Raw genomic sequence first — 15788 nt, 5'->3', positions numbered from 1 at the left:
GGCGATGCTCGGCTTGTTGTGTGCATCCTACGGCCCCTCGGGGACGTCACCCTGATTTTTTTTTTTTTTTGCCGTCGCTGGGACTTTCTGTACCATCTGCTAGTGTATATAAACACACACTAAAACAGAACTAGTAGTGCTTTCGCATTAAAAGTAGATGTCCTCGATAGAAAGCTGCAGCTTATACTACGGGCAATCAGTGGGCACGCATTTCTGCAGCACTTGTGCCGAGCATTTTGCGAGTGCATCTAGATTTTTCTCCCTCTCTTGTTTTCATCAACCCGCACTTTTCAGGCCTCCGCAGCGTACACGACTAGCAGTACACGTTTCAATTGTCGAGTACCGAAACACGTGGCCGAAGTGAGTCTCTGTTTTTTTTCTTCGGTCCGTTCATTTACTCCCCTTGTGCCGTGGCGCAATATGGGCCGTGCCCGAGGCAAAGCGGGCGGTGCGTGCGAACGACGCCAGCGGCGTTTCCGCCACGCTGGTCCCGTTGTGCCGCCTGCGCGCAGTGACGCGTGCGAAGGACTCGGTCGGCCCCCAGGGCGCGTGCTCCGTTGTTGCTACTCCCGCTGCGATTTTTCACACGCTGTGCGCAGGAGTGGAGTCGCGCCGGAGGTTTCCATTGCCGATCGGAGCGCCCCCAACACAAAGCCAGCTGAGGGACGATGTAATTTTCAGTGGCACACGTCCAGGACGGCACCTGCCAAAACTGCTCTCTAAAAACGAAAACGCCTGTATGGGAGTAAAGAGGGAGTAACCTGTCCTCTAGCGCCCTCTGTTTTATAAAAAGGAAGTGCTTACTCCATTTTTTACTCCTTTTTATTTAGAGTGTAATGTCAAGGCGAGCGCTTTAAGCGCACGGCTGAACCCACACGCATAGAGTGCCTGCGTTACTAGAAAGTTTTAGCATAGAGCTTATTGCGCACACGCAGTGTAGGGGCGAGGCCAGGCGCGTCCAGTGCGCGTGCGCAGGAAGTGCCTCGTAATGCGGTTTGCGTTTGTGCTATGCTAAAACCCTCTATATTCAAAACTTAGGCTTGGAATGATTGGTTCTGCGTAGCGCAAAGTTAGTTAGCTATATTGAGTTTAATGGCGCGAAATCAAATAAGGTTATGATGCGCCAAACACAGGGTTAGAGTGTTTCCTGTTGAAGGTGAAGCTTTTAGTACCTATAGTTTGTTTAAAACACTGGCTTCCTTGAGAAACTTGAAAATACGTGACAAATCAACAAGTGCTTGATCACCTAAAAGCAACATGGGGTGTAAAAGGATGCAGTCATTGTAAAATGTTCTCAAGCATTTTTTCTTAGTTCTTGAAGTTTTATGCGCGAAATTAAAATGTGGTTTTCTGTGAGTACATCACCAAATATTTCACACAGATGTTTATCTTGTTTTGTGAGCAGGAAGTTGCTATGATAAAACCCTCTGCTTCTAAACTTGGTCTTGGAATGGTTAGTTCTGCGTTGCGCAAAGGAAACGCTGAATACATACAGTCGCTGACTGCTAACTGATTTTCATTTGGGAAGGCAAGCACGCTTTTGTACACAGAAGGCACATCACAATATATAAAAGCTCTAGTCACCCACATGCAGCGGAACCGCGCGATCATTGTCTACGCACAAGAGAGACAAACATGGCATCATGTCGGGAAGTATAATGTGTCCTTGTCCATCGTCAAACGCGGCACACGTGTATGTGCTGAGTGTTGAGCTTCATACGACATTAGAAATCTGTGAGAGGAGAATCGATCAATATTCCAGACTCATTACTTTCTTGCCGCTGATGTGCAATTCAAGGTCTTCGGTAGCTTCTGACTCCGCACAACAAAATTCATTTAGTTCGAGCCCTCTAAGCTATCACTTGGTGGAAGCAAACAGCCGCGCAATTATACAAAAAAAAAAGTAAAGCTTTGATGAAGTGCTATGAGTTCTAAAGCGTAGAATACGTCCGAACCTTGAATGTCGGTGTATTTTTCTTCTACTATAAAACCTTAATTACCGAAAAAGAGGATAGCTTTTCTAAAGGGCTGGAATCAGCTCAGCCAGTGGTAACAGTGATTTCCCGTGTAAAACTTAAAACGCTTATTGTTCATCAGTAAGCCAGTTCAATTTGTACGGCATTTCGTTTGCCATTAGCGTAGGGCCATTCTCTGCTCCTGTTTAGAAGTCACGGAAATTAATGCGGAGTCACATCATTACATGGATCATTACCAGGGATTCAGCGAACTAACCGACTGCTGATGACTGTAATAAATTGAAGGAATTTTAAATCGTATTCAAGATATTGTCTGTTTTACGATCAAACTTCGAAAACAGAAGAAAAGAGACAGAAGCCCGCACCTCATACAAAATTCCACAGGTCGAGACAAAACACTGTCGTTTTGCATGTTTGAAGAATTTTCTTTTGCGGGTATAATTACTTGAAGGATTCCTAACGTTCTCTTCTAAAAACTTCATCGTAGTCGAGCTATCGGCAAACGATTACTTTTCCATTTAGGCGGAAATCTACACTTCGCAATGCCGTCCATGTGAACTGAGAGGAAAGATACCTTCAGGTAACTACTGATGGACCTGTGCACTACTTCCTACCTTCCTTGGAAGTAATATAATTGCCTTTGCATTCCTGCTAAGGGCGACTTATTTGAACGACTCAGCGCAGATGTCTTTTCGAATGACATTTCGAATTGTTCCTGTCACACGCTCACCGGCACATGCATACACCACTCACTTGCTAGACGCACGCGCACACACACACACGTGCACGTGCACGCGCGCACACACACGCACGTACACATACTCACATAGACGCACACGCGCGCGTACGCGTGCGCACACGCACGCACGCACGCACGCACGCACGCACGCACGCACGCACACACACACACGCGCGCGCGCACACACACACGCACACACGTCCACGCACGAACACGCGCAAACAACCATACAAAAATGCACGTGCACGCTTCCTAGCTCATTCACTCTCCCAGTCACACACACACTAATACACACACGCACGCATGCGCACGCACGCTCACATACTGACGTAGACACCCACGTACACACACAAGCACATGCACACATACACACGTGCATACAGGACACACTCGGACGCACACCCGCAGCGACGGCACGGTCAGCAACGGCTACGCTCTGAGATCGCGCGCCCGTCTCGGCGTGAAAACAGCGGCAGCCTATGTCCGGCGGCAGGGCTTGTAAATATCCGACCGGACGGGCTGCAGCACGAGAACAGACAGCCGAGGAGGAAGGGGGGGCTCCCGGGAGAGATGTTGCGTTTCATGCTCGGCAGGAGCGGCCGGAGGGGGTGGGAGCAGCAAGAGCAGCGACATCGATCCGCCGCCGGACACCTGCTGGACAGCGCCGACGACGACCGCGCAGAGGGAGCCCCGGACACGCGTGCACGAGCGATCGCACACGCTGCGGTGCGCCCGCGCCAGGACGGGCCGTGCTACCCCGAGCGAACGCATTCCAAGCACGCTCCCCTGGGCTACGGCTATAGCGGGCACGCTTGCAAGACAAAATCATGTTTGCTCGGCACCGTCCTGCGAGCGTCGAAAGTTTGTCGACAGCGATGCCTGCCTCGCAAGAAAGTATCTTTTCTCCGAGACTTGACGGTGCTCGGACATAAGCGATGCTCGTTTGACGTGGTTTCTTTAATGCTCTGAGGAATTAACGTGCTTCCTCCGGTCATAGGATAAGCTTTTTACTGCGAAAGCAATACTAGTTGCACTTTCAGCCCGTCGCGTAGCGAGACCGGTAGCTACCATATTAGCATATTGGATTGGATAGGATTGCATTGGATTGGATTGGATAACCGATGCATCACCACAAGTCTAACCACAAGCACCACCATCAGCAACACTACGTAGCTACGGATATTGCTTTCGCAATTACCGGGCTTAACCAAGCTAAGCTACAGCCATTTTTATCTATTTAACGCCATGGGGATTCAGCGGATTTGACGTTCCGCTGACGAGCGCGAAGATTGCGTTCCAGTGGGGAAGAAATGCTGAACTAGCTCGTGCGGTGAGGCTTTCGGATATGCTATAAGGACCTGTGACCTGTGTTAGATTTTAATTCGGAGCTCCACAGACACCGCGCTGTGGCCATGGGACGCAGATGTATTAAGACTGCGCTAAGTGATGTTGGAGCTATTGAGCTATCAATTTTCTTTCTTTCGCTTTCCCTGGAGGATAATACAGCATGCACGAAGATTGGGCTAGGTGTTGGTGCCTAAGCTGAACAGTAAGCGTGTTTTAGTTGTTTCGGCAACCTGTCAGAATGCGTCCGATTGCTGCTGAAGATGAGGTATACGACAATATATCCGGACTGATCTCACAGTGACTGTTTCTCCTCAACGTAGTTCTCCTGGCAGAGCAAGAATATTAAAACAACGGGCAATCTTGTAGTAGGTTTGAACGAATGAAACCTGGATTCTTTCTGCGACGGACATTATCAGCTTCTTGTATTTCCCCGCTCTTTTCTGAATTTGTGCGCACCTCGCTTTTTGTTCATTTCAAATTCTTCAACACGGCTGCTTTCCGTTGGTGACGAGTCGCTGATTAAGGTTTTTCGTACAGCTTGCAGGTGGGGTGAAATGCGATGAATGGATAGTCTAGGAGGAGCAAAATCGCCCGCGTACGTCTCGTTTTTATGGCCTTTCGATGGTTCGTTGTGTGTATGGGGGGATTATTTTTAGCTCTTAAGAGCATGTTCTAATGATCAGTGTGGCGCAAAAGGTAGTATATATACCAAGAGCAAACGATTGCGCATGCAGGTACGAAAGGCCTAATGCAGTCTTGAATACGGAGCTAAAATAATAGAAATAAGAGACACATTCTGTGCATCAAAAAGCTGCTTCAAGAATTTTATTCATTTTCAAAACAATTTCCTTCTCATATAAAACTAAACTAAAATGTATCCACTGAGGCCCTGCGCGTCAGCTCCCGTTTCACCACTCACTTCGTAACCTGCCAGTTTGACGATATGCTTTCCTGCATGACATAAGTGCTAAGGGGAGACGACGAACTTCAGAAAAGAACCGGTGTGCGCATAGAATCTCGCCATTCATGGGCACGGTTTGCAAGCAATTCGACACCGTTGTGCTGCCGTCCTAGCTATAGGTCTCTCCTACCTATCGTTCGCATATGCTCGCTATTTTGATGTGTCTGCTTCCTTCAGTTTGACGATCGGAAAGATGGAGCCAATTAAATAGAGCACGTCAGGCAAACTTCTCTGCCGAAGATACGGGGCACAGGACAGCCTTGAACCACCGACCACATGTTATCTTGTTCGGCGGTGACCGATCAAGAATGACCTTGAGGTCAGAGTTGGTCAGCTGTCTCAGACGTTCATCGTCAATCGAAAGATCATCATCTCACGGCGTTCAACGCGATATTCTCCGTTCGAGCATAATCACGCTTCACGAAGAAGAAAAAATAAACAAGAAAGGTCAGATTACGATTTCAGGCATGGCGCTGAACCAACAAAAAATTCCTTCTGCATAGCGGCCAGCAGGTCAAAAGTCAGGCATCACGATCAGTCGTGTGCCCTCTCTCCCCTGCTACTGCACACACTCCTCCTTTCTCGCAGCTCACACCGCTTGCGCGCACCGGACCGGATCCTCCGCGGTCCGCAAACGCCACACGCGCCGACGTCAGCGACATCGGTCTCGTCCGTCACGCCCCAACTCACTCTCACCAGAGGCGACAGCGTGTGGGGACACAGGGTTCAGAAAGTGAGAGCGCGTGGCCGAAACACGGTATCGCAGTAATGTACACCGCCGCTCGGACACGCACGCTGACACATCCGGGGCAGCTCCCCCCCCCCCTTATTTTCCCGCCCCCGCAGTCGCGCGACACGTTGCGGAGAGAAGGAGCAGCAGCTGATGTTTTATGCATGGCGCTCGGGAAAAAGGCGCCACACGCCTCTCTGCGCGACGGCGGCGGGGAGAAAACCGAGGGACGCGTCGGTCGCGGCTAGAGCCCGTGCTTCTGGTGCTGCCGCCAGAGAGCGAAAGCCGACCGGAGGGGGGCGGGGCCTCGAATCAACACGGCGGGCACCGCTCGCTTTTTCGCGGGGTTCCGATCAATAGGGCGCCGATGCTACTGCCCGCTTCTCTCTCTCTATCACCCTCTCCCACCCTCTCGGCCTCACGCCGTGCGCGTTCTCTTTGCTGCTGCACCTTTGCCGCCATACGACACCGCCAATGCCGCCGCTGCGTTATGGATACGACTCCTCGGTCGCAGCCGTCGCCGCCGGGACGCGATAATTTCGGATACGACGTCGGAGGGGGGGGTCAGCCTCTCCCTTTCGCGCGTACGCGGCCGCCGCTCTCTTCCCAGCGGTTTCTTCGTGGGGGGTCGCGATCAATGCGAAGGCACGAATCCGCTGCGCCCGGCAGCTATCACACGGGCGCCCTCTGACCACGAAAAAAGGCGTGATCGGGTTAGGAATGACGTGGCGTACGCAGCGTCTGAGATGCATCCAAAACTAATTGTTTCAAGTGTGAAGGCCAACTTTCGTGCCATCAGCCAGCAGCGCACATCGATACGTCGATCTACATCTGGCCCCGAAATATCTGCCATAGTAAGATGCAATCTAAGATCGAAGCAGGAAATGCTCCTCAGAAGGAGGGCAACATCACCAAGCTACTGCCATTACGTCGCGGTCAACCGCCTTGCACATGCTAGCCACATGCTAGCCATGCTTTAGCGGGTGCAAGGGTGATGGCGGTGACGTCATCCTAACAGGTGCAAGGTGGCTGAGGGATATTGCCCGCTTTGATATTGAGTTGCATCTTACTGCAGTACTGAGCACAAGCTGGCCTGGTTCAGGGGGCTTAACACGCAAAACCACGGCTTTTGAAGCTGTTGTCTTTGCGATCATAAAGGTTTCGAAACAGGAGTTCGTAGACTTGGTACTTACTGCACCGGCCTCAACACCGTTTGTCTACAAACGCTTGCAACCTTCAATGAGTGATGAAGTCATGGTACTCACCATATTTACAATTCAGTTTCAAGTAGCTGTTTGCGATCATTGGCGAGAATTAGCTGTGCAGCTTAGTTACTTGGAGAAGCAAGATAGATGGGGAAAGTTTTGTCGACATCTATCTCTACGCACGTTATTTGGCAGTCATATCAGATCTTTCTCGCATGAGCGGAATTGCTTGGCTTAAAGAGATTGTGCTTCGCACATGTAGGAATGCAGTACAGAGGGCAAAACGCTTGTCTAGAACACGTTCTTGGCGGGTTTTGAAAGGAACACGCGATATCTAGCGATAAGATTTGGTTAAAAATAGTCTGGATGTAAGCATGTGCAGTAAAACTCATAGGATTTTGATCGTCACTTCTTGACTTCCTTGTCGCAGCGGCTTTAGGAGCTGCGGAAAACTCAGCTCAGTCGTTCTAGACATGTGTTTTTCCCTCTGTACTTTTGCGTGTTGCACGAAACGCAAGGATTTGCTGCGCAGTCCAGGTATGACAAGGAGGCACATTGGAGACTGCTGGTAGCTCAACTTTTGAAGCTGATGTCTCCCGTGGAACTTTTTGACAATTATTTAAATTTTTACGGCGCAAGGACAGCCTGGGCTAAGAGCGCAATAGATAAGTTGTTTTTGTTCTGTTCGCGACTCGGACCCCTTCACCCAACGATTTCTCTCTAGAGAAGCCGAACACCACGCCAAGGGGAAGCTTGTATCCCGTTGCGTGGTCGGTTGCTTTGGGGATTGAACGCCGCAGCTGTCCATACCGCTGTAGTCCGCCCAGACTTTTTTCGCCGCGCATTCGTGACTGCACAGCTACATCTGAAACTACGGCAGGCACGCCATATTCAGCAGCGAAGGTTAACTCTTAGAAAAAAGTGCTTCACATTATCACTGTTCATTAAAATTCAGCCCCCCCCCCCCCTTCCCCGCCAAATGGATTCTTGTATCCGAATATAGGAACTTCACCAGCGTGAATAATGGCAGTGTCGTATGTCGTAACCGAAAACTCCATCGTTCACGCATTGGCCAATGAGGGCGTGCCACATATGCTCATGGGATTCAGTTCTGCGTCGTCACCAAATAATTCAACTGCGTCACCAATTCGTAGTTGATTGATCACTGGAACTATCACGTCGCCATGATGGATGAGAACGTGTCATTCGAGGTCATGTCCATCCAGTTCCGAGAATCTACAGCGTGCAGACCCGGGCGACATGACCGTAGCTAACTCAGACCAGGACTACGATACAGGTGCCTTGAAGGCGAGGGCCTTTCAATGGACCGCTCGAGAGGGTGAAAGCGGTGTAGCCCCAGGCAAGGGCGAAAAGTGTGTCTACTCCGCTACCCGCCTTGTTCTCCCCCTTATTCGCACGCTTCACTGCCAAGTCCACTGCGGTGTCACTCAGGAAACTGCTCTAGGAAACGTGCACGCAAAAGGTACACCATCGCGGTCAGCCTATCTGTTTTTCTCAAGCGCAGACGGGAGATAAAAGGCTCGATGAAGCGCACTCTCATCAACCCTACGCTCTAAAAAAAAAGTTCCCCTATATGGAAGTAAAAAGGTAGTGAACTAGAGGACAGCCTACTCCCTTTCTACTACTTTCTGTTTAGAGCGTAGCCGTCGTGTAAGGCGTCAGTCGTTATTACCCCGAACGCGACCCGAGATTCGACGCCGTCGAGTTAGCGCACGCAGGCGCAGGGTTCTTCCAGCAGTGGGTCTGCCGCCGGTGCGACGCGAGCGAATCGCCCCGGAACACAAAGGGTGGCAGCAGCGTTCGATGCTCGGTCGTGTACACAAAAACGCGGTGCGCCGACGACGAACGCGCGGCTGAGCCCCCGTCCGCCGCAGGCCCCGCGCGCGCGACGCGGCTTCATTCATCCGGTAATCAAGTTAGCGCCACGACAGCCTAATGAGCGGCCCTGTTTACCTAGGAAGGTAGGGAAAACGGAAGGGGAAAAAAAGGAGGGGAGCCGCCTGCTCGGGGTCGACGACGCTGGTGGTGGAGCGGGGGCGCTCACGCCGCAAGCGGGCAGCGACGCGCCGCGCCTCCTTTCCCCTTTCGCCGTCCTCCTGCACCCCTTTCCTTTTTAACCCGACCCCCACTCCTGCCACATCCCGACCGGCTGGGCGCAGCGTAATTCCCGCGGCGGCCACCGCCGAGTTATCGAGCGCGGCGATCTGCCTCGCCAGCTCGGACATTAATCTGCACTCGCGTTTCACCAGCGCTCTGTCTTACTTCTTTGTGGCTTTCCGTTGGGTCTGTTTGCATCGGGGAAGTTTGTTGCTTGAGAGGGAACAAATAGGAGAAAAATGCGCGACGTTTCACGTTTGACTTACATCGCAAACGTGCATAAGCTTCAACGTATCACTGTTTTAATCCTTAATGCAAAACTTATACCGCTATCTAAACTTGTATCATATCCTTTCTTGCTATCGCTCCACTCTTTCTTTCCCCCTTACTGTTTTGTCCATGTCCTTTTTACCCGCGCAATCCGCAGCTCAGATGCTTCAGGTTTTCCTTACATTGTTTTTTATTATTTGATGTTAATTTTTCTACCATTGTTATATTCTCCTTCAATTGTTATTTCATTAATAAAGAGCCACTGATATTAATAATAACCAAAAGGTCCGGTGTGCATCGCTGCGTACTTATTCGCATCTTCAGCTAAACCAGCAAGGAGTTGGTACGGGAATGTACATTGCAACTATCGCTCCGGTACCGAATGTTCCCACATGTGCGGGTTCACAGCGGACCTGCAAACATTCCGGCAAAGACGCAAGAACCCTAAGTTTCCGCAGTATGCTGAGATATATATATATATATATATATATATATACCTGAGAGATATATATAGTGAAGACTGTACTCCACCCCCGCTCCGTCTCGTTACTCGTTGCGCTGGAGCGGAAGCTTTCGCAGCGCCAGGCGATGGCTTTCATAGATATATGAGAGAGAACAAACTTTTTTCACAAAACTGCTAAGTTTCAGATTATGAATCCACGAAATTTGAGAATAATTTTCTGATATTATAAGCCTGGAAGGAGACTGGTTAGAAGACAAAAAAATGTGCTTGCCGCACGTAATTACGGTGTAACTAACAAATGAATGCCAAAACTTCGTTCGCGCTCACATTGCTCGCGACTGTACGCAACCTAACTAGCCTAGTGAGCTCGTGCGAATAGCACACTTATGGAAGCCATCGCCTCGCGCTCATTGTTTCCACTCCACCCAACTCGACTGCAAGAAACTGTGTTGGACGGAGGATATCTACACCTCACTAGAAAGACGCTTGAGAACCAACAAGCGCGGCTGTATCTACACGTACACTAAGCCTCGCGCACGGATTCTCCGCCAGTTCCTTCTCCTCGTCCCGTCTCCTCGTTTTCGTTCTGAATCACAAAACACCAACTGCGCCACGTTCACGCGGCCGCCGTGGAAACGCAAAACACCCTCATCAGCCTCCTCCACCACGCTCAGGGGAAAGAGACAGCCCTCCTCGGCGATATGGATGAGCGATTGGCGGCTAAGTAGCCCGGGCCACCCGGGACGCAGGCGCTCACGCGCGCACGCATACGTGCGCGCACACCAAGGTGCCGCACGCGGCCTGCATCACTGGCTTCCTGCCTCGCGTGCACCCGTGAACGTAGGCCTCGGGGTCGTCCGCCTGCACCCTTGGCTCCATCGCCACCCACATGCGCCTTGAAGAAGCGTCGTGCGGTTTGGGCGTCCGGCCCCTTTGCGGCCGGCAATGAACCAGAGGCGGATGGCGTGCGGCCGGCTTTGCGTACAAGCGGCTCGCGGAGCACGTTTCTCCGTGCGTGTGCGGTACGCGTATGTATGTATACACTTATGTGCCAGCGTCTGGCTTCCTCCGTCCCGGCCCTGCGTTTTTCCTCCGGTTAATCTGCGTGCTCGCGCGGTGAGCGGCAATGCGTGCGGGCGCAAGCAAGCAGCGGGCCCGACCGATATCGAGATTGGCGATCTCTTCTTCCGATAAGCCTGCTCCGAGTCGATAGAAGACCCTCTCAGTGAGCGCGCACATGTCAGGTTAACGGCTGTGCGAACGCCCAGAGCTCATATGCGGTGCTTGTCTTTCGGTATCCGTTAATCTTCGTCACTGACAGATACCGAGTTACTTTGTTCCAGCAGCTTGCTTCCTTTCTCGAGCTCGAGCAGCGGTCTTACGACCCATGCTTTATGGTAATGCCTCCGTGTTATTGGCCTCTTCTGCTTTTCAAAAGTCATAACGCTTTTCTTATCGCTGCAGATAACAGGGTTGGTAAATGGACTTTGCGTTGCTGCTTCTGACGTAATGAGCTCCGTTCTTGTGTACGGTGAATGGACGAAAGAAGGCTGAGCGCCCGGAGAGTCTCACCGCCGCAACCCGGAGTCGTCCGAAGCTGCTCGTTCAGATCACCCGATTATGCAACTATAGGCGCACGAATGTACATAGAAGGGAGCCGCAAACATCTGTTTAGCGGGAACGTTTGCCTCTTGAACGCTTGCTCAAGGGAGCGGAGATTGGATCGCACATAGCTTTGTTTGACATGCGAGTATCTATACAACGCTGAATTGTTAGAGGCATCCAGGTTTCAATTAGATCGTGCGCGAGTTATGTTTGCTTGTATTCCGCTAGCCATTTTGGTCTTCGCAATAGCGGCTCTCTTGTTCGCTTGTATGTCATTTGATTTGTTCAGGTTATCTGTGGATCTCTTGCTCAGACACCGTTCTTTGTAAGCACATCGGTTGGTCTATGACGACTACAGCTGTTCAACAGCACACAGCAGCGGACTACAGCATACTGCCAGCAGTTCGGAAAACTCTGGAACCAGGTACATTCCAAGGAACGTAGCGTAGTGAGCGAGCTGCTAATGCGCAGGGAAACAGCGGTAAAAATGTGGAAAACGAAGGACACGATAAAGAAAGAGAGAGCTCTCGTCGTTCTCTTTCTTTACCTCGTACTTCGTTTTTACCGTTGTTTCACTATACATTCGGAGGTCGTGGTCGGCGGAAACAAAGCAATAATCAATGCATTTCCGAAATATATCCCGTGTTATGGAACGATATATTCTAAGCATGAAAGGTGTTCGTGCTTTATCATTGTGTGAAGCGCAGAACTTCCTTCTAAAACCTCTTATTCTTCTTTAGGTGCTCCCCCCCCCCCCCCCCCCCCTTACTTGCGCTGTATCACCAGCAGCTGAAATTACGAACGCTACTGTTGTGCCCATTCTGACAGAAAAAAATTGGCAGTGGCTTAGCTCGGCTATTCCAGGATATACATAGCGAAAGCGAGTACAACAACGAGGCAAGCGGTGTGACGTCATACCAAAGAGCGGCGGCGGCGGCTCTGCGGCGAGGCGCGCGGTGTGACGTCATGCCAGATGGCGCGGCGAGCATGCGGCGCCCGCCAGCTGCCGTGGTTGCTATAGGCAACGGCCCAAGGTCGGTCTCTGTGCCTCCTCGGAGCACCGCCACAGCGAAATCGCAAGTTCGTGGCCGATGTTAGCTTTTGGTACAAAAGGCGTTTTTGGATGGGGCATGTAGTACACAGTGCAGTGTGCCTACTTTGCGCGCGAGCAGGAAGTGAACCACGTTTCGACGGAACTCCTCGTTTCCGGCTCGTATACCCATGCATAGCTGCAACCAACGCTGAGCTGCACGTGCGCCTTGCTCTGCACTGCACTCGAGGGGCGCGTCCTGCTTCAGGGCAGGCACTGCGCTGGTGCAGAGCTTGCACCCGTGGTTGCCCCCCATCGCTAACCCGTCCGCGTTCTGTATTCTCGCAGGTCAGCAGCAGCAGTTGAGGGCGTTCGCCAGCGCGTTCGGCCAGCGACCTCCGTTCCTGGACCCCCTGCGCGAGTGGGATCACCTTCGGAGGAAAACGGCCGAGCAGTGGGCCCTGGAAATACCGAGGAGGATACCCGGCGCCCACCACGGTCAGTATATGCATGTTCCACACTCCCACTCTCGATCCTCTCTTCAACCTTCTCGCCCTCTTTTTATCCTCTCCGTGTTTCATTTCGCGAGTTCTTTCGGAATCATAATCGCCGCGACGTGACGCTTCCACCTCTTCCCATTCGCCCGTTTTAACCACGGCTCGAAGATGGAGACGGATCGGCGTCTAATTAGAAGTGCTCCGAGGCTGAACGGAATATTGCCACTTCTATTGTTACTTTTTTTTTTCGGGTAAAAATGGAAAGAGGCTGACTGAGCGCTATTACGAAGCTCGCCCGTGTTGAACGCTGCATCCCTGCCATATCAGTTAGGTTCCTGAGTTGAGCCGGAAGAACTGTTAACACTATATACGGCCGGCGCGGGAGTTGTAGCTGAACTAAATCTAGTGCGCTTAGGTTTGCTGGCCGTGCATGCCAACTTAGAGGCCTCCGGTGCTCGCCAGAAGCCCGAGCACGTGCAGAATACTCGCTCTGCGGAAGATTTTTTAGAAGCGGGCGCACTTACCTCGCCGTAGTTATTTAGGAGGTACTTAATGAGCGAACTCGCCATTATTGCCGTTTTCTGACGTAACTAGGCCGTGAAAACTTATCTGCTTCCATCAAAAATCATCCTGAGATCGTGGGAAGTAATAAATTAATAAATAAATAATAAATATACAGGGTCACGAGCTCGGCGTAGGACGCCGCATGGTCAAGAAGCAATTCTTCATAGTCAAAGATAAATGCTGCTGATTGCGTAACAATGTAACATATTTATCAACTGTCGACAAGCACTTACCTGTGTACAGTTGGCCATTTCGGCGCACTAGTCCAAACAAATCAAGTCAAATCAAATTCATTCTAGTCTAGCTTAAGTTTACCCGTACTTCAAAGTACAATAAGCAACACAGAAGAAAAGCTGCAGTTTATAGCACTATTTGTTCTCCCCCAGTACATATCCTTTATAACCTAATCATGCACTCCTCGTTTGCACATCGCATACAAGCATGGATACCAAGAGCGACAAAAATCTTCTGCCTTTTGTGCTCCTTTAGCGCCTTAGTCTTTTTGCTGCAATTTTTTGGTAACGGAATAGTATTGCGAAAAATTATTATGCCAAGCGAACCACGCATGTCTTCGGTAAACGTTGCAGTTTAGGACGTCGTCGTTCACGAAAGCCAGGGCCGATGGTGGTTGTATTCCATTTTGTGACCCCTGTTCACACTTACGTCGACGAACTGACGTCTTATAGGAGTCGCTCTCACTCCCTCGTTGTGTTCAATATGCGTGACACTCCAAAATTCCGGACTGGGACAGCTAAAGACACCGAACAAAAGCAACGCGTGGTTTAACGAGAGCATTCCTAAATTGCGTGCTGCGCAGCAACGCAGGATCCTTTGTGGTGAGCTCGACGAAACTTATTCGTGCTTAGCGGTTCAGCGATGTCTACCTCATCTATACATAAGAGCTACTGTTTTTTTTTTTCGCCCACGCAGAAAACGGTACGGACGCATACATCCACTCGCATATAGGGCTCCCCCTTTTTAAATGTGCCGCGGCAGCAGAGGGAGAGGGACACAGGGAGAGGGGAAGAAAGAGAGAACGCAAGGCAGAACAAAAGACATTTCTGCGAGGGAAAGAATGGGGCGGCATTGGTGGGAGGGGTAAAGGCGGAGTGGAGTAGTAGCCGTGTATATGCATGTAGGCCATGAAGTTTTTCACCAGAGAGAGGGTGTATGCGCGCATAGTATGCAGCTGTTTGGGGGATATAGAACGAGCACAGCGCAGTGCCGAAGGGAAGGCGAGCAGACACGTCGGGCCCATTGATGTCAGGAGAGCGTTGTTGTCGGCGCTCTACGGAATGGGCGTCGCGACACATGCAGCTCAGTTGAAGAGAGAGGGCGACTAAAAAAAAAAAGGACAAAACAAGGAAAATGCGCATCACTCGTGCGGCGCCATCGCCGCTTATATACATGTATGTATGTGAGTATGACGCCGTCGCTGCCTCGCTCCTGCTCCGGCTCCAAAGTGAAAAGCCGTGTTCTACATCATCGGCGAGTTGCGTTGCGCCGGTGGTCTGGCCGAGCGAAGACGCTCCTGCCACTCTCTCTCTCTCTCTGCGCCGTTTCGTCCTGAGAGAGGGGAATAGTTGAAAGTTGTATACATGCGCGCTGAGAGGGCGTTTCATAGGCACGCATGCAACGATGCACGGAGGGACAACTTGAAGCGCGCTTGTCGCCGACTTGATCGCTCGCTCGGAGTCTGTGCTTGTGGAAAGACTGCGCGCCAGAGAGCGGTGGGAAAGCGGCAGGCGGTGGAGACTGCCGCCCGCCGTGTCGCTGATGGATATAAATCCTACGCGAAGAAGAAGTGGAACAGTGATGGAGGTTGTATGTCGCTACCAGGCCCGTATGCGTCAGGTGCCAATGTCTCATGCATGCAGAGGAATGGTGAAACGCTGTACTGACGGTTTCTGTGAGTTGTAATAAATGGGCTTACCAGACATGTCGTGCGCTGCAGGCTATTGGCGCTGGTGAATGAGCAGAGATCCTTTTTGAATATGAATAGCGGTAGGCCGGACAGCACACTGCACAAGACGTGAAAACGCATGAGTAATTTTAGGTATAGCTTCGAATGGGTACTGTAACTGGGACGTATGCTGTTATGACGAACTGACGAACCATTTGCGCGAACTCAGCCGTCACGGTCTCGGGAGATTCTGCAGGAGGCGTCGTAGCCTGTGCCTTTCTGCATAAGAAAGAAGCTGCGGTAGAAAAGGAGAAAAAAAAACAACTAATTCAGAGGTTGCACAAACGTATCATGGGCGCAGAGCCGGTGATATCATAATG

General features: G+C 51.1%; 2 protein-coding genes across 3 annotated transcripts in view; one reads left to right on the top strand and one right to left on the bottom strand.

The window, feature by feature from the left end:
- Positions 1 to 15788, top strand: part of LOC149359706 (uncharacterized) — a 140052-nt gene that overhangs the window by 93331 nt on the left and 30933 nt on the right. For both annotated transcript variants that reach the window (XM_089571840.1, XM_089571839.1), the window contains exon 3: positions 12793 to 12942. In XM_089571840.1, coding sequence (XP_089427966.1) covers positions 12793 to 12942 — 150 coding nt within the window. The remainder of the gene's footprint in view (positions 1 to 12792; positions 12943 to 15788) is intronic.
- Positions 15435 to 15788, bottom strand: part of LOC149359705 (uncharacterized) — a 273512-nt gene continuing 273158 nt past the window's right edge. The window contains exons 2-3 of the mRNA XM_089571842.1: positions 15621 to 15703; positions 15435 to 15526 (exon numbers count right to left, since the gene is read on the bottom strand). Of these exons, the coding sequence (XP_089427968.1) occupies positions 15461 to 15526; positions 15621 to 15703 (149 nt within the window). The 3' untranslated portion in view covers positions 15435 to 15460. The remainder of the gene's footprint in view (positions 15527 to 15620; positions 15704 to 15788) is intronic.

This window comes from Amblyomma mixtum, chromosome 2 (genome assembly GCF_055824585.1).
Source record: "Amblyomma mixtum isolate Tamu chromosome 2, ASM5582458v1, whole genome shotgun sequence".
NCBI lineage: Eukaryota > Metazoa > Arthropoda > Arachnida > Ixodida > Ixodidae > Amblyomma > Amblyomma mixtum.
This window is presented reverse-complemented; position numbering and strand designations above follow the sequence as displayed.